The 22,195-nt window shown below is 41.3% G+C and overlaps 1 protein-coding gene across 5 annotated transcripts in view; it reads right to left on the minus strand.

Moving 5' to 3' along the window:
• Positions 1-22,195, minus strand: part of chd2 (chromodomain helicase DNA binding protein 2) — a 27,991-nt gene continuing 5,796 nt past the window's right edge. Inside the window, exons 5-42 of one of the 5 annotated variants that reach the window (XM_037107500.1) lie at positions 19,508-21,476; positions 15,780-16,014; positions 14,635-14,721; positions 14,366-14,427; positions 13,837-13,959; positions 12,526-12,702; positions 12,266-12,405; positions 11,944-12,169; positions 11,751-11,851; positions 11,603-11,644; positions 11,301-11,479; positions 10,511-10,635; positions 10,172-10,388; positions 10,002-10,091; positions 9,696-9,886; positions 9,385-9,573; positions 9,101-9,263; positions 8,769-8,921; positions 7,759-7,830; positions 7,299-7,448; positions 7,061-7,209; positions 6,862-6,958; positions 6,680-6,772; positions 6,402-6,575; positions 6,091-6,260; positions 5,948-5,989; positions 5,688-5,827; positions 5,460-5,598; positions 5,199-5,349; positions 4,924-5,046; positions 4,681-4,803; positions 4,078-4,218; positions 3,774-3,890; positions 3,496-3,674; positions 3,303-3,402; positions 3,024-3,216; positions 2,076-2,322; positions 1-1,985 (exon numbers count right to left, since the gene is read on the minus strand). In XM_037107500.1, coding sequence (XP_036963395.1) covers positions 1,700-1,985; positions 2,076-2,322; positions 3,024-3,216; positions 3,303-3,402; positions 3,496-3,674; positions 3,774-3,890; positions 4,078-4,218; positions 4,681-4,803; positions 4,924-5,046; positions 5,199-5,349; positions 5,460-5,598; positions 5,688-5,827; positions 5,948-5,989; positions 6,091-6,260; positions 6,402-6,575; positions 6,680-6,772; positions 6,862-6,958; positions 7,061-7,209; positions 7,299-7,448; positions 7,759-7,830; positions 8,769-8,921; positions 9,101-9,263; positions 9,385-9,573; positions 9,696-9,886; positions 10,002-10,091; positions 10,172-10,388; positions 10,511-10,635; positions 11,301-11,479; positions 11,603-11,644; positions 11,751-11,851; positions 11,944-12,169; positions 12,266-12,405; positions 12,526-12,702; positions 13,837-13,959; positions 14,366-14,427; positions 14,635-14,721; positions 15,780-16,014; positions 19,508-19,659 — 5,538 coding nt within the window. In that variant the 5' untranslated portion in view covers positions 19,660-21,476 and the 3' untranslated portion in view covers positions 1-1,699. Of the gene's footprint in view, positions 1,986-2,075; positions 2,323-3,023; positions 3,217-3,302; positions 3,403-3,495; positions 3,675-3,773; positions 3,891-4,077; positions 4,219-4,680; positions 4,804-4,923; positions 5,047-5,198; positions 5,350-5,459; positions 5,599-5,687; positions 5,828-5,947; positions 5,990-6,090; positions 6,261-6,401; positions 6,576-6,679; positions 6,773-6,861; positions 6,959-7,060; positions 7,210-7,298; positions 7,449-7,758; positions 7,831-8,768; positions 8,922-9,100; positions 9,264-9,384; positions 9,577-9,695; positions 9,887-10,001; positions 10,092-10,171; positions 10,389-10,510; positions 10,636-11,300; positions 11,480-11,602; positions 11,645-11,750; positions 11,852-11,943; positions 12,170-12,265; positions 12,406-12,525; positions 12,703-13,836; positions 13,960-14,365; positions 14,428-14,634; positions 14,722-15,773; positions 16,015-19,507; positions 21,477-22,195 lie in introns of all 5 variants that reach the window. The other 4 variants (XM_037107498.1, XM_037107497.1, XM_037107496.1 and 1 more) reach the window with 4 other exon arrangements.

Genomic DNA, 22,195 nt, shown 5'->3' on the forward strand with positions numbered 1-22,195 from the left:
TTGTGTAACAAAGTTTATTACATATGTCCAAACATATGTACAGCACGTTTCTCATTAAGAGTGGTTTTTGTCACAAATATAAATTATTTAGACTTTTCTTAAAGAACATATGATACAGGAACCGTAGCTTGCTTAACTTGGAAGAAAAGATGTGCTGGCTGTTCACTGTAACAGGTCGGTTAAGTGCCCCTGACGAAACCCCTACACACAATCCATTCTGTATATTAATGTTTTATATTTTCCCCTCAAATCATCAACTCTTTTTGGAAAAAAAAAAAAAAACCCACGATGATTACCAGAATACATGGTCCCTTCATTGTTTTTCTTTTCATTTTCCTTAAAATGTGGCTGTAATACTACACGTCCCGCCTGTTGTTCGGCCCCAGTACTGTCCATGGACCAATATACAGCATGATAATACACATAAATAAGGCACAAATGGAGAAGCATTTAAAAAAAAACAAAAAAAAAAAACATTTGAGGGCCAGAGCGGAACCAGATTTGGCACAGGAGAAGGAGTGACCAAAAGGTAATAAACACAATAAAATGGCATTAGCAACTTCCTGATAACCCTTTAACAACCTACCAGTCTGTGGGTCAGACATACTGCCAAACCATAGCATAGGAAAGAAAACTTTTTTTTTTTTTTTTAACACATAGTATTTCCGGACATAATTGAGTACTTACATACAGGAGGTGGAAAAGATGGGTGAATTACTGAAACTACACTGAAGTACCATTCTTGTCCAGCATAATACTGAGAGGCAAAAAATAAAGGATATTTCTCTACGTCATAGTGTTATGAACCTTTTTGCACAAGTTGTTGCAATAAATACTGCTTAAGAAGCTTCCAATTCATCACCTACGAAGACAAACAGTGGTTAAAGTGAACAGAGCAAGAGGACTGCAATGATTCATGTCGCTACACAATTACAGAAGTCGTGATTATCTGTACAACGTGGAGGAAAAACTGAATCAGCTAAAAAAACTTTCTCTAACTGCGTGTCGAGTGCTTGGAGGAAGCATACTGGCTTCATTGATCGTTCACAATCAAAGAGAATTAGGCCGCCCCCACCTCACGCCACGCCACGTGGCGATACTCCATGATTCAGCTTCAGCTACATGTTCAAGATTAAACATTTAGAAAGGTGCATATGATAACACATAACACATTCTTTTGTACTGACATGTTCTAAATGACATCATTTTAAAGCTAAACACAAAAAAATAATGAAGTCCATGACATGCGTCCTCTGGGAATGATCCCATACATTTACCATTCAGAAAGGCCAAAACCTTCAGGCACTTCTAGGATTGTGATCAGTCGTCAGTTCATGTATCCTAAAGTCACTTCAGATAATAGTCCATGGGACTAAGCATCCATCAGCGTTCCACTCAGTCTTAGTCACTGATCGAGTCAATTCATTTTAAATAAGATGCGTATTTTAGTTTATGTTTGTGTTCATCATGGAGATGACAGGAGGAAACCGACTCCTTCCTTCAGGGCACGAATCATTCACAGCCACAGTCACGGGGGGGAAAAGAGCAAAACAGTTTTGCTGGTAAAGAAGGTACAGGTTGATTCCCTTTCCAACTGTGAGCTTATGATTGGTGAGTCCACATTTGTCCATCAGCAGCATGTGGCTTTGACCCTGGACAAAATACACAGATCAGTTTTCTGAGACAGCACCGGCCTCCTTTATGTTTTCCTGTTGTTCCAGTTCGGATCCGCCGCGGCATTCGGATCTGCGGGCCGCTCGGGGGGAGAGCGAGAGTCCTGGGGAGACTTCTGGGCCTGCGGGGAGCGAGGGTCCAGCAGCGGGGGAGGTTTGTCCGGGTGGAAGGGTCGGCTGTAGTGCTCGGGCCCCGCTGGACCTGCTGGCCTGTGATCCGGCATCCTCCTGAAGTCCTGAAGGGGGCCGTCTCTTCCCTGGTGGTAGTTGGGATGGAACTCATCACCGCGTCTTCTTTTGGGGTCTGGATGCCTGAAACATCATTTGTATATCACATTTATATATAGGTACCTGGTATTTAAACTAAAAACTAAAACAAGTGATCAGGTTTGAGTAACTCACCTGTCGTAGTAAGGTCTGTGACCCCTGTGGTCCCGGTCGTTGCTGTACTGGTCATATGACCTTTTGCGAGGGGAGCTGTTGTTGCGGTAACTGCCGGAGCTGCGATACGGGTCTCCATGTGAGCGCCGATCGTTGTAGTGCTCCTTGTAGCGGTGTGGGTCATAGGGGTGATGTCGGTCTCCCTGCCATGACTGGTTGCTGTTACCTGGGTAATTGTATTTGCGGTCCCTCTGCCAGTCTCCCCTGTCTGTGATCAAACATGTCAAACTGATATTAAAAGATGTTCTGTTATTGTGAAAGAGCGAAATTATGTAACTTCAATCAAAGGAATAGTTCAACGTATAGGGGACAAAATCATTAATGTGCCAGGAGAGACGTAAATTACACAATTTATAACTCTCATGTCCGCATGGTAAAGATGCAGGCAGGACACAGCTAGCTTAGCATAGCATAGCATAGCTAGGCATAGCATAGCATCTCAGGCCTTGTCCTGACACATTTTGCTCCACCGTTTTACACCATCTCTCTGTATACGATTCCAAGCGCCCAAACAAGCATGCCTGACCAGTAGGTGGTGATAAAGTCAATGTTAGGTCAAACACTAGTGAAGAACGTTCTGAAAATGTGGGTTTTAAGTTTAGTTGTAGACCTCGCAGTGCTAACCACACCTTAACAAACAGTACTCTGCCATTGTTGCAGTTTCAGGCGCAGGCTCATAACACAAAACACTGATGAGCATGCATGAATTGAGGCTGTTTTACATGTATGGGTACACACAAATGGGACTTTTTAAAAAATCTGCACTGAATGAAAGGCAAAGGTGCTCTTGACTGTAAAGGGAAAATAAGAATTTTGCACAATATCCATATACACAAGGACAGAGTCTGAAGCTCACTAATGCTCACGTTGCCTGTGCTTTATACTAAAATAACTCTTTTCTGCACGTACCATCGTTGCCAAAGTGCCGCTTGTTAGCTGGGTTGTACTGTTCTCTGTGGTGTCCGTGGGAGCCCGGCTGGTTCGAGTGAGGTCCAGATTTGGAGGACGGCTGAGTACCCGTAGAGTCTCGACTAGAACCGGACGGCTCAGGTCTGAAGGTTTTGGCCCTCCCTGCAGGGTCCTCCTTTTTCTTCTGCTCCTTCTGGAAATCACAGGATTTTTTTAGCATTGGTGTTTCTTAACACTTGGAAAAGCAGAGTGTCAACAGCTAGAAACAGGAACACTTGCCTCCTCTTCATGCGATCGCTTCTTCTGTGCCATTTTGTAAAGCTTGTGAAGCTTCCTGGCACCAAACTCTGTAAACTTGGACACAAATATCCAGAGGTTTCTGTGGGGAAAGGGCACAAAATAATCCCATTAGCTGAGTGGAACAGGTGAGCATGATCACAAATTTAACAAAGGTCATATCTAATCATCCTACCGTCGCCATATTTTGACATGTTCTGGGTCACTGTAAGCTTTAAGGCACTCTGTGATTCGGTCTCCAATCTTCAGTAGGCATGTGCGAGTGTGCTGGAGCTGCTCCTGGTCAGACAGACCCTCATCTGGCTTATCCAGCTGCTTCAGGGCCTTTTTCACTGGCCTCATGCGCTCCTTACACTGTACACACAAACGTGATCAATATTATTATCTGACACGGACACTTATTAAAGACAACTGAAATAATTTTGCAGGAGAGCTGGAGAAGAAGAAACTCACAATACTGAAAGTCTCCTGGTCGAGTTCATCGTCCTCCTTTCCTTCAATAGGGACGGGCTCAGACCCAGCTGTGATGTGGACTGGACCTTGAGTCTTTTTCCCTTTGGCTCCTTTAGCCTGAAAGATGGAAATCCAGACAATTAACCCTCATTCACAAACATTTAAGGGATTATTTACAGGATGGGGAAAAAAGCCATGACATTGTAGCTGCTTTCTTGTAGCCTCGTGTTGCATTTCAGGGCTTAAATTAGGGTCTAATAAGGATAAATAATAAAATAAGACTATGTATATTTGGCTGAAATACCTTTTCTTTTCTGGGCTTGGCACCCTTCTTTTCTTTGTCCCCGTCTTTCTCCTTTTTAGGGGTTCCCTGTTTTTCTTTGTTCTCTTTGTTGTCCTTTTTCTTTTGTCTTTTCTTGGCAGGGGACTTCTCCGTTCCGTCATCCTGCTCGAACACGATAGAAGACAATGCAAATTAAACAACAGAAGGTCATACAGCAGTAGAGGACAAGTGTTGTGCACGCTAATCAAATGCACCCTGACTGTGATCATGTAAAACAAAGAGCTGAAGTACATCTCTTTGTTACACTGACACACACACTGACAGGCCATGAGTGCATTTAATACATCAGCAGTAACTCTGTCTACATTCTGTCAACAGGTCCAATTCAGTAATGGCATTAAGGACGAGGTCTGCTGTGTTTGCCAGGTTGCAAAATCAAATCTGTGAACAAACACTCGGTGACAAAACAAAGTATAGTCACTATTGTTTCTATTTGTCGAAACAGCTTTTATCAGCTACAACAACATGCTGCACATAAAAACATCATGTGGGCAGCAAGAGACCTCGACGCTGAAGCATAACATGCACCCCCACGGACTAACAGGTGGTGATCTCAAGTCTCACCTTGACCTCGCCCTCCTCCGACGGGTTGTCCGACAGGCGGGGGGAGGAGATATCGTTGCCCTGCTCGTCCTTGAGGATCTTGCTCTCCTTCTTCGCCCGCGGCTTCCTCTTCCTCACTTTGACCTTCAGAGGGAGAGACTGGGTGAGGCCGTGTGGCCAGCGGGTGCTTTGTGCACATCAAAGGCAAAGCTCATGCAGTGAAAACAGTGCAGGCGAGTTACTCAGTGATTAACAGCAGCATACCTCCTCCCCCGTTTTAGACACATCGCTACTGTCTTGTTCTTTTTTCAGCAGCTTGAGGAGGTATTCAGCTCTCGCCTGTAGTTGCTTGCCCTGGGGCTTCTTGCTTGGATCGTCTGGGAGAATCTGTAGAGAAGGAGTCGATGTTACACTCCTGACTTGTAAAGGTATTTTTCAAAGCTCTTACAATATCTGAACAGGCGAGTTTTGGTCCAAATGCATGCCTTTTTATTTATACAAGTACCCTCTCCAACTTAGTGCCAAAGGTAGACATTTACCTTATCAGCGAGTTTAAGGTCAGGATCCGTCTTGATCAGATCCCAGTTACCAAAGCCGTGCTCGTAAATACCAAGCAAGAGCTGAATGTCATCCTGCAGGTCCCAGTCGACATCAAAGTGGGCTACCTTGACCCTGCACGTCAGCTTGAACCTGCGGGAAACAGAGACTCGCTGTTTTTGATCTGCAGCACAGATACACTTTCTTATCTTGAATGCAACACTAAGCCTGGGCTGCTTCTTACATCAGCAGCAGGATCTTACTTATTTCTCTCGGCAGGGTTGACGGGCACTGCTTTGTGCAGAGGCTCAAACTCTTCCTCATGCTGGATGATGGACTTGGCGTTGACCTGCACTCCCGAGATCTTGATGTTGATTCCTCGCCGTTTCCCAGGACCTTTGGCTGGAACATTAACATGGGTCAATTTCTAGGGTCTGGAAAATGATTGATTTGATTTCAAGGAACTCTAAAGAAATAAAAACCAACAGTACCTTCAACTGGGTTCTCTTTAAGGTGCTCCTCGTGCTCCTGCACTGCAGCCACACAGCTAGTGTGAATCAGTTCACCGAGTCTCTTCAGGTCTGCGATGGACTTGTCAACCAGCTCGGAGTCTCGGGCGATGCCCTCCAACCTGAACACAGAGCAGAGCACCTGACTGCACTGTGTGTTGAGAACCTTACTGCTCAAACTTTCCTCACTTCATGATGCAGATATACAGCATACAGACTGTGATATCAGTTACTCTGTCTACCTTTCAAGTGGAGATCCAAATTTCTTGTAGGCCTTAATGAACCTGTTTAAGATATTAAATTGAACACATTTGAATTGTTTTCATGAAAAGAATCACAAAACAAAAAAGAAAATCAGAAAACAAACAATCACTAAATGTGTTACCTGCGTATTTCAGCATCAGTGAAACCTTCCACGTTGTTCTTGCGGGCTCTCGGCCTGCCTCTCTTTTTTGGCTTCTTGTCGTCATCGCTATCATCGGTCTCACTGTCAGAGCCCGAGGAGCGGTTCTTCAGCTTAGAGCCCACGTCACTATCACTGTCATTGGCCTGAGCCTGAAAAAGGGCGACACTTTATCACCGGATTCTAAAGCTTCTAACGGAGCTGCTTGAAGACAAAAAGCATCTTGGAGAATGTTTCTGAGATGCAAAAGTTAACATAGCATCCAAACAACTGTTTTTTCCCTCTCCTCTTACCCTCTTGTTAGAGCTCCTGCTTCTGGGCAGCATGAAGATGTCCTCCATTTCCCGCTGCTTCTCCTCCTCCTCAATTTTTTTGCGCTGCTCTTCAGGGATGATGTCGTCCCATTCGCGAATGGACTTCCCCTCAAGCTCCGGAGTGCTCTCTTCCATGCTGGAGAAATTGGCCACCTGCAGCAACACGCAGAGAAGACGAAGAAGGGAAATCATTAGATGCTGAAAGAGGCAGACAGCTGACTGTGGTACGGTGCAGAACAGTAACAACTTAAAAGTACCTTAAACTGAGACAGAAGTTCATCTGTAGCACTTGAGCCCTGATCACTTTCTCTTGTTTCAGCCAACCTCAGGATCTCCTCAATGTCCATCTCCTGCAAAAGCAAAGACATTTTGGTTTGAGTTTACAAATATATAAGGCATGTATTTTTGATGCATAGCAGATAATCAGCTGTTGTGATACCTGTGGTTCAGACTCTTCTCCCTCTGGCTCTTTGAAAAGCTCCTCTGCACCAAACTTGAGGATGGCGGTCAGTTCTTCTTTATTGAAAGGGTTTGAACTGAAACAAAAGTCAGCGTTTAACACAGAATATTTCACTGTCTAAAAATTGAACAGAATCTATCAGGAAAAAAAATCCCACAGCTTTTTTCTGACATCGTACTTTGTGTTCCTTGAGTTGCTGTCCAGTACAGTTCGACCAGTGGTGTCCATTCTCTGGATGACGAGATGGTCCAGAACCATCTTCTTCTTCGCCCTCTCAATGATGTCCTCCTCCACCGTTCCCTTGGTGACCAGTCGATAAATATTTACCTATGACGACAACGTGCTGATGTTAATATTCTTGCGCTCTTACAATTATCTGTAGCAGGTGAAGGTATTCTGTTTGAATCGAGGGTTACCTGTTTCTTCTGGCCGATTCTGTGAGCCCTGGCTTGGGCCTGCAGGTCGTTCTGAGGGTTCCAGTCGGAGTCGAAGATGACTACAGTGTCTGCTGAGGCCAAATTGATCCCTAAACCTCCAGCTCTGGTGGACAGCAGGAAGCAGAAGTCCTAGAAAACAGATGAAACTCTTAATACATATCTGATCCACCTATTCACACACTAATATTTGCAAATGCGTCTTGCGTACAAATAAAGAAAGGAGATTAAATTTGAAATAAACTTTTTTCAGGTAATGATTAATCTTCTGACTTTACTCTTGAAGTAGTCAAAAAAACAAGCAGGAAATTTACATTATGTGTCTTTGATACAGTCATTATCCCAATGTGTTATTTGACAGTACTTAAACAAACTAACAATAAACTAAAAAATCTATCTCCCTGTCTGTTTGTTAGCAGCATTAGGTCATTTGTTCACACACCTCTGAGCCTTCTGCATTGAAGTGGTCAAGCGCCTGCTTTCGGATTTCTCCCTTTATGGAACCATCCAGCCGCTGAAGAGGAGAGAGCCAAACAGAGACAATCATCAACCTCTGAAGATTTCCTTGGCAGCCGTCTGCAGTAACCTTGGCATCACTCTGCTTTACATGCCAAAGCACCCCCCTAGTCTATATGCTCAGACTGATCACAACAGTCTGCACCACTGAACAAGTCAGCAAAAACCCAGGTCGAGTGACTTGCAGGAGTTCAGGCTGGTCTGCAGCAGCAAATAACATGTTGATATAAATAACCACATGAAGTCTGAGCCTGTCCAAGTATGTTTGCAACAACAAGTGACATCTGAGCCTGATAAGAGTCTAACCCGCCCAATGCAAGGACCTCAAAACGCCCCGTCACTGTAAACAACAATGAAAAAACAACAGTAAAAACTGATATATGGATCAAAAATAGTAGTGGTTATATATATGTCTAAGCCCCATCTGTAATGTGAATTCCTAAATATCAAATCTGCAATTTTCTGTAGTCGTCAAAGTTTCAAAGCACTCAAGGACACAACACAATAGTATACTATTACTTGATCTTAAGGAGTACTGAATTAGTAGATCCCATGATGTGTGGCAGAGCTGCATTTAAGTTAAATACAGCTGTAGAATGACTTACATCTTCAAATGTTTGATTTTAAAGAGAATGTTTTTTTAATTTCTTTTAATTATTTTAATACTCTCTCTGCTCATTCATTTGGTTTGTAATGTGATTTCTATTCTAACCTATAGGATGTCTCATGCTTTTCTTGCCCTCTTGCTCACTCTGCATTTAGTGTTTTGTGAGGTGGGCCCAACTGGTTCATTTAACTGGCTGAAGTTGTAGCAAGGTATGAACCCATTAGTGTCAGCCTTTGAGAGTTATGGTACATAACTAATATTTGTTGCTCCAACACAGTAGGTTGTTTTAAATGTAAAGGGTTATCAGAACTTAACATTTGCAATCTTACCTGGAAAGGGTAGCGATTCTTAGTGAGGTATTCAGCCAAGATGTCCAACATCCGGACCATCTGGGAGAAGATCAGCACCCGGTTGCCTCGTTCTCTCAGTCTGGTCAGCAGCTTGTCCAGCAGCACCAGCTTCCCGCTGCCCCTCACTACACCCTGAAACGTACAAAAGTTAGGGGTTTGAACACAAGGATTCATGAATAATAAAAAAGCGCTGGGCCGTCTTTTGCGACTCATGTTTTCATCTTTGTTATGTCACAACTCGTTTCCTCTGCAGAGCAGAGCTATCCTGAGGTGCTGCTGGGAGCCAAAGAAGAGTTCAGGAGAAGACTCACCTGCAGGTGTTCCGCTTGTGTTTCACATTCTCCATCCTCGGGCTGTTTAATGAGGAAACTGTGGTTGCAGCACTTTTTGAGCTCCATAACAATGTTCAGGAAGCCGGAGGAGCTGCCTCGGGTGCCTTTGGAGAGAGCTTTGTAATTCCTCGTTAAAATCCACCTGGAAATATTCAGAAACAGATTAGGTTAATGTAGAGGAGGAGTGCAGCTACTGTAGGAGCGGTTTGTGTGAAACACAGGAGCAATAAAAAAGGCTACGAAAGACAGAAATAAAACCGTACTTGTAGAATTGTTTCTGCTGTGCAGTCATGTCGACGCGGAGGATCTGCTCCACCTTGGCAGGGAGAGATTTTTCCACATCTTTCTTGACTCGCCGCAGGAGGAAGGGCTCGAGGACTTTGTGAAGACTCTGATAACCATTTTCCCTTCCTTTCCCGTGTTCATCCTCAAAATCCTCCCAGGAATGAAACCTGCTGTTCGCAATGAAGACAAAAAAAAAAGGTTCTCGAATCTGAAACTGATGGCATTTTCCACTTTTTGTGCTTGGCATCATATCAAGTGTCTAACTTGTCAGGCATGAGGCATGACGTACTTGTCAGGCATGAGGAAGTGCAGCAGTGACCAGAGCTCTTTGAGGGAGTTCTGCAGCGGAGTGCCAGTAATGAGGAGTCTGTGGTTGGACCTGAACTCCATCAATGTTTTATACAGCAGGGAATCATCATTCTTCAGCCTGTGAGCTTCATCGACACCCAGGAAGGCCCAGTTGATGTTCCCAAGCACCCCCTGGAGATAAATGTTAAGTCCTTGTAAACCAAAGTGATTGATTCTCTTCATGCACAGACACACTGTGGAATAAAACCGAAACAAAATCATCCTAAATCATGTTAATTACACCTACCTTGTCTTTGAGGAGAATTTCGTAAGTGGTTAATAGTGCATTGAAACGGATTCTTTTCGTCTGATGGTTCACCCACTCGTAGTCGCGGATCTAAATGAAAACAAAAGCAATCGATGTCAGTTTACGTCAACAAACTCAGTAAAGAGAAAGCACCTGCAGATTCAACCTACCGTTTTCCTGCTCATGACATCACCGAGGTAGACGACCACGTTCATGTCTGGGGCCCAGGTCTCAAACTCCCTCTGCCAGGAGGTGAGCGTGGACAGAGGCACCACCACTAGGAAAGGCCCGTACAGCTGATGCTGGTGAAACAGGTAGGACAGGAAGGAGATGGTCTGGATCGTCTTTCCGAGCCCCATTTCATCAGCGAGGATAACGCTGTTGCACCTAAGGACGAAGAATTAAAAAACACTCTGGTTTAGGCCATTTTCTGTGTGTAATTTTTTTTTTTTTTTTTAAATTGAGGTCATCCAAACCAACATTAAGCAATTTATTTATTTGCGCAGTACCTGCACCAGGAGTGAGCCAACCAGTTCAACCCATCCAGCTGATAATCTCTCAGCTGAAGGCTCTCGTCTCCAATATACGACGGCTGTTTCTTCAGAGCAACAAACCTGGGTCTTTGCTTTAACACCTGAAATGATAGATAGGAACACCTTTCTTTAGTTACATGGAGAAAAACATACCCATCTGAAATGTACTTTGAAAAAGCAATTAAAAAATAAATCTGAAGAACTCCAGACTGTAAACATTAAGCTGCATTTACGACCACTTGTGGAGGCAACGAGACCACATTTTATAACCAGGAGCATCGACTTGCAAATATACCCCCCCTCATGGTTTTGCTTTTGAAAATCATCAGCACATATTCATGTGGAACAGCAACATTTCTCATGATAACATTTTCCCATGGCCGCCACAGCAATAATTACAAAGCAAAACATTCCATCTCCTCTAAACAAATGCAAATCCTCTTTCTGACCACTAATACAACCCAGTAAGAAAGAAGAACATTATAGTTTTAACATTATTTGTACTCCGTTTAAATCTTTTGTTGTCGCTGGATGGTTTTAAATATATCTCGTTTTAGAAGAGACTGCCGCCTTCTTTGGAAAACCATTTTCTCTAAAAGCTCTAAAAACAGCTAACTGTTATTTCTGTTCGCTATATTTATTATAAAAACAACTATTGCTTTGCACGCCAATTTTAGCGGCGCTCTTAAAATACTTCTGAGTTCAGTAAGCAGCCGGAGCTCCGTTTGTAGAAACAGTTTGCGTAGAGCCCTGATTGAACTCTTACCTTACAGTCTTTGGAGGGGACCGTTTTACAGGTGCTTCGGTTCGTGAAGCTGTTGATGCAGGACTGAAACTTCTTCCTAACCAAAGCTCCGTCCTCCCAGCTGCACTCCGAGTAAGGCAAGCCCATCCACTTGCATAGATACTCTGGCTCATTAGAGGAGGGTGTCTTGTGACTATGAGCTTTATGAAAAAGGCAGGAAAATTATTACATAACGTAATACTGTATGAAGATGTACAACTCATGAGACCATCAATAAAGACAGAATTCAGGAATGATGCTGAGAGTTTTGATAAAGGACTTACAGGGGAAGTCAGAGGGCCCTTGTGTCTTTCCTGTTCTTGTAGCTGAAAATAATAAGACTCTCTTTTAATACAAATGCAATATGTATTCAAACAAAATATCCACTGCACAACCAGGCAAAAGCAGCTGCATTTGATGATGAATTCTTACCGATAACACGCTCCACAAACTGAAACTGCTTGCTCAGGTCAGCAGTGAGCTCTTGTTGGCAGTTATGAAACTCTATGTCCTCAGGGGAAGCCCTCCTCAACCTACAAACAGAGACAGAATTAACAGTGAAAACGCTTGGAGAAAAGTGTTTATTTGCAAAGATGCTTTTGATGAAAAGACAAAAGATTCACACCATGAATTCAGCTCTTCTTGCTTCCTTTTGTAGTTGTCCAATTTCTTTAGTCCCTTGACCTTTTGCAGCGTCAGAGAGTCCATGCTCTCCCACGTGTTGTGGATGTAGGACCAGCCCTTCCACTTGATCAGGTACTGAACCTCGCCTTCATCGTTCTCGGGGTCGAAGCCTTCATTTGGATCCCCGTTTTCCTCCACGGCATACACAGTGGTGGAAGCACCGGTGGCTAGAAAAAGCAAGATAAACAACTTTTAAACCGTATGTGCAAGGCAGATATTTCAATGAGAAGCAACTTGGTAGGACACAAGTGAAAATGCATCACCTCCTTTTTTGGCTGTCCTGGTTTCCATGACCCTCTCAATGGTTTCACTGTCATCATCCTGCTGCTCCTCGCCTGCATCCCCTGTCATTTCAATCAGGTCATCAGAGTCTGTTTCAAAGTCATGTTGGTCCTCTTTGTAACTGTGAAACGAAAGAAGTGGAAACACGTAGTATCAATATGAAAACTGTGCATTTAGAAAAGTCACTTTTTTATCGTGGAAAACAGTCCTGAGTTCATAATCTCAGTGTTTGGAAATGCACCTTTTGACTTTTGTTGCTCCCCTTCTTCTAGTCTGTCTCTTTGGAGTGTCTTCCTCATCGTCCTCATCATCGTCATCTTCCTCCTCCTCATCGTCTTCTTCACCAGATGAGTCCGGTTTCCTGGACTTCCTTCCTTTTTGTGCCAGCTGCTTTTTGGCTGTTGATTTGGTTTGAGGTCTGTAAAACACACAGTTAAGCACAAAAACTAAAAAAAAATGTTTTGAAAGCTTTTGATCGATTCTTAGATGCATCTAAGATTCTCTCTTTAAAGATAACGTCTTTACACAGAAAAGTGAAGAATCGGACGTTTAAAACCCAATTCTCAACATTATGATCACCTGTAACAAGATCAGGATGTAATTTCCTTACAGCTAAATCAACTGGTTGGTGAAATGTAATGGGCATGTTACAGGTACGACATGTTTATGTTCTATGTTAGGCTGCTTCTGGAATTTTGATAAGGATGTCTCTGTGACAGTAAAGATAACAGACTTAGATTCATCTGTTTATTCAAATCATGGATCATTACAGGTATACTGTGTTTTAACACACAGAAAAAATGATTAGACTGATGCAATAGGTGATATTTCCTGTGCTTAGTGAAACTAGAGTATGTAGAGTACGATAATAACTGATAAAAAGCGGCACAATTTCGATGCATCAAGGTGCATTGACATTTGTTTTGTAAGTCGTTCTCAGCCCTCTGAATTAGATTCAGATTGTGAGGTGCCAAGAGATTCCCATACCTGGTACAGGCGTGATTTAAATCAGCTCAGACCAGGACTCTGACTGCAGAAAAAGGCAGGTGTAGGAGAGCCATGAGGCATCATCAGTGCCCACCTGTGGATGTCCTCAACTAGACTATCGGGCTATTGCTTCTTCAGTAGACATCTCTACAATAAAAACTAGATTTGTTTAATATAAAGACCTTATTTCTCTACATTCTGATTGATAATTTATTTTTAACATTTTACACTAATTCTAAACTCTTGCATATTGCACTAGGATGCAACCTCCTGAATCAATGTCACAGTAACTTTAGTCTCTGACTGATTGACAAATTGCAGCAAACAGCCACATTTAAAAAGAATATTGATGAGTATCAGTAGCATGTATTAAGATTAGATTAAATTAAACACTTTAGATGTTTTAGAGTCTAAACTTTCATATTACAGCACATACATCATGTCTATAGTTCACACCAAAGTAAAAGAGACAAAATGTAATCAAACAACTGTTCACACAATATGGAATGATTTTCAGATGACCAGTGGGTAGCTGTCTGATGGCCAGGCTTCGCTACACTCTTACCTTCTAGCAGGAAGTCGTCTGGATCTAACTTTTTTCTCTTCCTGCTCACTGTCTGTAATGTCGGAAGCTTCCTCCTCCTCCTCTTCCTCTTCACCATTTGAGTCATCATCATTCCAGATATTTCTTACAACAAAGAAATGCCACAAGTTCACCCTCAAGGCCAACCAATGCTATAACCAATTTCAAATTTCATCAAACGCTGGCCATAGGGGTGTTCACCAAAACTCAGTTTGATCAGGGATAAGCCACTGATCAGACCAATCAAATTTGTTGTGAATGTAGAACATCACCTGGCTGACTGAAGCTAACTGAGCCCCAATTAGAACAAACAGATACCCAGTTACACAAAATGATAAGAGTCACAGTATGATCACAGACCGGCACCACAATGACAAAAACAGACATGAACTGTGCAGAACTACGGTATGGATCGAGTCTTAAATCATAAACATCTTGCTAACAAAAGTGCTCAAATAAATACAAAATTATTAATAATACCCAAGATTTGTTTAACAATCATCATACTTACTCTTTTTTCTTGGCTCGTGAAGTTTTCCTCTTCGGACTTTCGCTCTCAGAGTCACTGCTACCCTGCAAATACAGTCGGCACAGCCAACACACATTTCAGCAGAGGATTTGTTTTCACAGGAAAAGTAGCAGCACTTCTGTAGAGCGTCCACTAGATGGCACAATTGGCTTGTTGCAAAGGGCTCGTGTCAGTAGCAATATCTGCAGAGCAAGGCCATGCCGCATGTTAGTATCGCTGGTCTTTTATGGTTTCTTTGTCCGTCTGCTTACCCCAGCTCCGATGTTCAAACGAGCCGGCTCCTGTCTGCTGCGATTTGACCTCCTGACCCCGTACACATCTGGATGTTCTTCCCACATCTGTAGACAGACACCGACTGCTATTAGAGAGCCACTGATTATCTGAACCAATATATAAATATAGTGTGCCCCAATTTCTTTATACATTTTAATATGTACACCTGCTACTGGACAGCAACTTGCAATTATTTCATTAGACATGACATGGTGACATTTTTAAGTGGCTTACTTTGTCCAAAGATTTATTTTGACATCTACATTACGGAGGGAAATGAAGAAACCTACAATTTAGAAGTAATAACTAGGGTTTTCTTGGTACTTTTACCAGAAAAACTAAACATAAAAGCAGTATTTTAAATGTTAAAATCGTTGGTTTATGGTTTATGGAGATTATTCGATTATTTCACCAACTGCTTTCACTCTATTGGGCTATTAAGTAGTTGTCTTAGTATACTGTTTTTGCTCTTAGCATGTTATGCTCTGTTTTATACTACCGTTCCACCACCGTGTCTTAGCCTACTAGTGCCTCTGTTTCCTTAGGTAATCATCAGTAATCACTGTGGTACAATAGTGTATCTCAGCAGCATCTTTAAGGGTGCTTTCCAGGATAAATACCTCACAATGTTAAGAATACTTTTTATTACTTTTTCAATGTGAATGAGTGTTGTCATGATACTGGAAACACTGAAGGCAACCAAGGGCATAAAGTGTTAGAAGGGCTTGTGTACTGTGTGTTAACCACAACAGCATCTAAATCAATTTACGTCTGAACATGATTAAAAGAGTGGAAAGCAGCGCGTATCAACTGCTGTCAGAGCAAAGAGGGAGCGAGAGAGTGTAGCTGGAGCAGCTGTATCACTACTGTGGGAAACAGGTAGTGAACATTTTTGACAACATTAACATGAAACCAGCTTTTGTCTAAGGTGGGCATAAAAGAAAGTATGGCTAAAACCTTTATACAGCTGTCCTACATGTCAAACCCCCTGCAATTAAATATAGAGCCTGATTAGAGAAACAAAGTTAACTCAGTCTCCATTGTCAGAGGAGAGGAACCTTGATCTGCTTCATAAACAGTAAGTCACCATAGAAGTTCCTCTGAAAAGCTCAGTCACCTTTACCTTCTTCACATCCGCCAGGCGCTCCTTCTTTCTAACTGGCTTGTCTTTGACTTCTGATGTGGTTTGCTGTGATTTGGACCCGGTGGACTCGCTCCCTGACTCTGAGTGACTCTCTGACTCCGAGGAGCTGTTCGACTCGGAGTTGTGGGATCTCCTCCTCTCGCTGCCATGCTCGCTCTCTGACTGACTTCCAGACTCCGAAGCAGAGCGGTTGGACTCCTCTGAAGCTGAATTGCTACAGGAACAAGAACATGTTCATTGTTTTGTTTTGTTTTTTCGACTTTGCAGTGCATACGCATGTGGTTAGATAACTCCAGCACCTGACAACGATATGACAAAATGTATCTTAAAAATCAACCTCTAAGTGCACACACCGTCACTGGGACAAGGAGAGACAAAGCGCTTGACAGCATGAGTAAGTTGTGATCGTCAGCCAAGTGGAACGGATACCTCATTACATCATGCAGCATGTTCCTTACTTAGCGAACTGTCTTATAATAACCTCATTCTCTCTAGGGCACACAAATCCTCTTACAGGCATTTTGAAAAGCCTAAGATCAGCTTTCACTACTAAATAAAACCGAGCTTAACGGTAATTAAGTAAGTATCGAAATCATTCGTCCCTGCTACTCTGCAATTACTTGTGACATGGCAGTAATATAATCAGACAGCGGTACAACGGTCATGAATAAATGAACAAGACAGTAAAATGTGCACTTCTCCCACTGTAAGTAGGCTAATTCATACTCATTAAACTCCATTCTTTTTGTGGAGGAATGACAATCTTTAAGAACCTTATTTGAGCATGAATTATGAGCAGTTTAACAAAAATTGTAATTTCTTTTCTCATATTATTGTACTGGAAGGATTTTTAGAACCCTGAAGACTTGGAACATTTTCAGTGAAAAAGAAAATATTAACCAAAATGTTTGAAAACTAAACATTATTTGGTGTCACAGAAATGTTTCTTTTGCTTGTGTACAAACCCCACATTTTAAGGATTTAAGAAAAAAAAAAAAGTCAAAATATCTCAGTATCACTGTACACAAGGAGCCTCAGATGTTTTTAGGACCCCTTTTCAAAACAAGAAGGTACATCTCACATTCCAATAAATTCAAATGTGCTGCAAATGCATCAGTTTTGTTTTAATTAAATAAATTAGCTGACACTTAATACGTCACGTCGATGTGATAAGGGGCCATCAGTGCATAAAACATCAGGTTGAGTATGATGACCTCTCTGTCTGGCTTTCTCTCCATTCAATAACTTGTCTGGACACATGGGGGCGCTACACCCATTCACAATAAATTACAGGGTTCACTGCCTTATATGGATCACTTTGCAAAAGACACAAACATCCGTGTCAACAACGTTAAAACAAATAGGTTGACCTTATCATCTTATTTCATATATTGTATTTAATTAAAAACACGCCTACTATTTATATTTGTCTTACTATATACTGCTATTTATATTCAACTGTGAGAATGAAACTAAAGAGGAACATTAATTTATTCTTTTTTAATAAATACTTACAATCTAGCTGGTGTTAAAAAGCATATAACGACTCTGTAAGTCGATTTTACAGCCTGTACTTTCAGCTTTCAGTGACCTAACTCGGATGTGCATGGCTCCTTCCGCTTTAAGTGAGGTCAAAAGTGGGCGGGGCGTGAAAATAAACTCGAATTGTCATTGGCTGGCATGTTGCTATGTGGAATTCTGGCCTATGGCAGCGCAGCGTGAAGGCTTTTCCAGGGTCTGAACTCTTCCTGGTCCTCCTCCATGTAGTTCTGAGCTGAGTTTTAATACAGATAAGTGAGCAAGCTGGGCACACAAAGCAAGGGCCATTTTGTGGCTCAGAGGAGCATGAACACTGTGTGGCATTTTTGTGAGATTTTATAGGAAATCACCATGTTTTCTGCAGCTCATTCTGCTGCTCTGCATGCCCACAGTAGTCATCAATCACTGCTACAAAGTTAGGCTGTCATCAGCAGCAGAGGGTATATTTCAGTCACAGCTGAAAACACTAAAATGGCTGCCACAAGATCACACAGAAAAACTACAAGTGTGATGTAACCTGCTGCAGTGAACAGTCTGTAAAATACTGAAGGAGATTACCTGCATTTAGCATCCAAACTCCCTTGTGGCTTCATCTAAAAACAGTCTAATAAGGCTGCATTATTTGTTGTGAAAATATGGCAGCAGTTATTACAGTGAGAACTTGATTTGGGCCATAGCTTTTTATGCAAAAAAAGACACATATTCTTTTATAAAGAAAGAAACATAGCTTGCCACTTGTGTTTCTGAATTTCTGCATTGTTCTGACACCATGCAAATGACCTGGTATTAGTTTTAAAACAATCTTTATTGATCAAAATAGACTGATGTTTCCACTTGTTTTGGTATTTGAAGATTCAGATACCTGCGGATGATGTATACACACTTGCCCAATTGTCCTCATTTTACATTTACCGTCTTTATAAAAAAGAAAATCAGACAATATTGCAAAAAAAAATACACATTAGTGTCAAGACTCATGGCCACAGGCCTTTAAATATAATCTACCTTGTAAGTAATACAAATAAAGCCAGATTTGAATAGAAAATATTTTGTTTTTGCTGTAACATCCACATAAATCAGACATGTTCAAATCCAATACTTCAATCAACACATCAATCTTCATATAACTGAAATTCAGTAATACAAAAAGTACCTCTGTAACTTGTCAGATACTTAAATATGACAGTAAATTTATGTGATAGGATATCAGCCAATATATTGCATGACAAGTGAAAACAATTATTAGAATACCTGTAATAAGACAAAAAATCATTCAAAACCTGTAATAAGAGAGACAATTATCATGTATCAAGAGAAACATTTGAAATTAAACTGTCAATTGCAAGAAGGCCTCAGGAACAGAAAGTAAAACAAGCTTCTCCTTGATACAAATATAAAGCTGGGAGGTTAAAAGGTTATGTTACATAAGCAGGTGGCCACTGACATAACTGTCAGACCTGGAGTAGTTTCAAGTTTTACTATCCATCTTGAAGCAAGACAAAATGATTTACAAGGTATCAAAATCTTTTAGATGAAGGGGCTTAATGAGTAGAAATAACTAAGCATGAAACTGTCAAAACTATAAAGCACAGATCCAGATGAAAGGTTACAGACTGATATAACAATTAAAATTGTAGCCACAAGTAAGCTGTACTAAAAAGGTCAAATAACTAGACACAAAGCATGTTGTATATAAACCCCCCCTGTACTATACTGGATTACATTACAGGTCATAATGAACAACCAAAGCAATTCATTGTTTCTGAAATAAATAAAAACCAAACATCAACGTTGTTTTAAAAAAATGGTGCAATGCAGTACCAACTAGTAAGACAAGGTCATGTTACTTTATAGCGATTGGACAACAAACATTTGTGACAAATCATGTGCAACATAATAGGACAGATTACTTTTTTCCTGAGGTCTAACACACACGTCTTGTGGGCAATGATCTCTAAACACAGGGCCCTGAAACCTCAGTATTGAGTGTAAGAAATGGTAGGAAAATCAGGGTGTGGCTATTAAACAATAGCAAGGTCATTCATGACAGTGGTGCACTTCAACAAAAACCACGTCGCACATGTACACACAGGTGATCAACCATGCTTGACAAGGTAAACAATCAAGGCAGATATGGCAAAAAGGGAAAAAAAGTATAAGGATCATACCTTGATGCATTGCTCTGAGTCGATCCTTCATCCTCTTGTTTTTTACTTTTATTCTTCATCATCGTATTATCCTGAAAGTCTTTTGATGGGTGATCTGTTTTTGTCTCCTGGTATTTACGGTCAAAAAGTTGAAGGGAAGCATGAACTATCATACAAGTCCCACAAGACTGCCTTCTGCTCAGGTGGCAGTTAAAACCCAGGCGGTGCGACACGAGTCAGGAAAAAAGGCATTAAATCGGACCGATCCGAGGACCATTATTTACATCGATAATGTAAATAAAAGCGAAGGAAAATGACAGGTGCCGATACAAAAAAAGGGAGAATATCCAACTTAAATCTTGTCATATAGTCCACGGATGAAGCCGCATGCAATTAATTCTAACTGCGTCATCAGATGAAGGGTAAGAAAAATAAGATTTAAAGGTGAGAAAACCAGAAAATTATGCACTACACAATGTAAACAGACCAATTCAAAGTGAAGGAAAAGGTGGTAACCTATAAATGAACTATTAGATTCAACTTCGCTGTGTCACAACGGGTTTTTATCCGACTCGGATAAAAACAAACAAACTGTAAAAATAATAACTTAACAATAAATTACAGAAAGAGCCTCTTTTCGTGAAGCTCGCAGGCCTTTAAAGTCTTCATCTAGCAGTCAGACTCAGAGAGACAGACGCGAGCAGCACACTAAAAATGGAGGCGCGCCATGGCTGCCAGAGCCCAGTATGGAAAACAACGACAAGCACTCCCCTCGCACAGACGGCTCATTCGGCTCGAAAAACCGACCCAAAAACCTCACAAAATGCCTAAATTCCCGTAAAAACACCGATCGTACGTTTAAATCCCTTGGTTTTCATCAGAATCGAGCGGTTTCGGCCGAAAAACAGGCAACAGAAACGGTCTGACGAAAGCCCATGGCACCCTTCCCAAGGCTCAGCCGCCATCTAGAGCTCCTTCCTAGCTCTGAAAGCTTTGCCTTTGATTGACGTTATTTCCATTTACACCACACTCAGGTGATGTTTAAGTCCCACCCCTTTTATTATGTTTTAAAATGTACTTTTATATAAACTTGCATGTTTATTTCAGCCTCAGGACAACAATCTTTAAAACTGGACCCCTTTTCTTTTCCACTACATAAAAAAGGTAAGAATATTGAGAGGCTGCTTAAGTGTATAATTCTTTTGCACCAATTGCATCACTTCCTGCTCAGACAGGAAGAGGGACGATCAGGAGCCATTTTAGGGAGCCTTTTGGAGACCATTTTTGTTCAGACCAAAACCTTTTTAAAAAACTACTTTACAATTTATGAATGTATCCATCTATTTTCATTAATCATGATTTATCAAAACACAAGTGTGCACTTTCATTAACCCCTTTCCATTCATCTCATCAATCGAGTGATCATTTCCTTTTGTATAAAACACTCGAAAAGAAAGTATTATTTAAGGAGATTCATTAACCCAGTGCGTAGCTTTAGCACTTGGCTAGCTTGTAAATTAACTGGGCAAACCTTGATGGCAAGTGACACAATGTCAATGCAAACCTAATTAATTTGTTGAATGAATTAGCTGAAATATTAAAAACATACAGCGGAAATAATGGACTAACACTGTAAAAAAAAATATTACGCCAAATATCCTGTTGTGGTTTTCTGGTTAATTAGCTAATGAAACAAAGCCAGGAAAAATACGTGGACATACACTTTATTTAAAAACAGCATTTGAATATCAAATGTACACAGGCGGATTTGTGTTTCCCAAAAACATTTTTCAACAAGTCCACTATACAGCCAGCAACAGTGTTCCAGTGTCCATGTTGTCGTAAAAAAAATAAAGTAAAAATCCAATCGTCAAAGTCCAGACAGAAAAAAAGTTTCATCTTGCCAAAATTTGGCTAACTGCCAAATCGCTTGCATTCTTCACGTTAAACAACGCTGTCTCCACCTCAGCAATATCCAGTTGAATGGGGTCTTGATAGGATAAAAAAAGAAGGAAAAGTTGTAAGCCCACAGTGCAACTGAAATGAGCAATGATTCACTTGTCCAGAAGATAACGGCGGCTCGCTAACCGTAACTAAAATCAAGATAGAATAGTCACAGCTAGCCATCAGCTGCGTTAGCTAGCATTGCACAAACATGAGCGTTTGTGAGAATACCCGCTTGTTTTTAAGTATTTAACAAAGCTGCTCTTCTCAAACTGGGATTAAAAGTCATCATACTGACATGATGTATGGAACGCAAGCTAGTTTCGAGTGTGTGTTTTAGGATCAAAATTGTTGAACATTTGTTTTACAGCCAAAACTTGTGGGTTTTTTTTCTTTTCTTCAATTCCTATACGAAAGAAATCCGACTTTCAATACATTGCACAAAACACTTTTGAAGATGTGGTACACTGTTTAAAGTGCAACAATGCTGACAGACCTAATCGAAATTGACATTTGACTCGGCTTCGAACTGATATATTCTTTGGTGAGTTCAAAGTAACCTGCAACATGAAGTCCGAGTTGAGTCGAGGCTCCACTATTTCGCAAGTTATCATTATGAGTTCATCAACTGACCACCAGGGGTATGGTGAGTCTACACTTAGCCAAATTCACATTCTGCATAAAACATTTTTTATGCTTTGCGCAACATCGATGCTCAATCAAATTACGATTAAAAACACAAAACATTGGCATGTGAGCAAACAA

The sequence above is a fragment of the Acanthopagrus latus genome, chromosome 8, assembly GCF_904848185.1.
Source record: "Acanthopagrus latus isolate v.2019 chromosome 8, fAcaLat1.1, whole genome shotgun sequence".
NCBI classification, from domain to species: Eukaryota; Metazoa; Chordata; class Actinopteri; order Spariformes; family Sparidae; genus Acanthopagrus; species Acanthopagrus latus.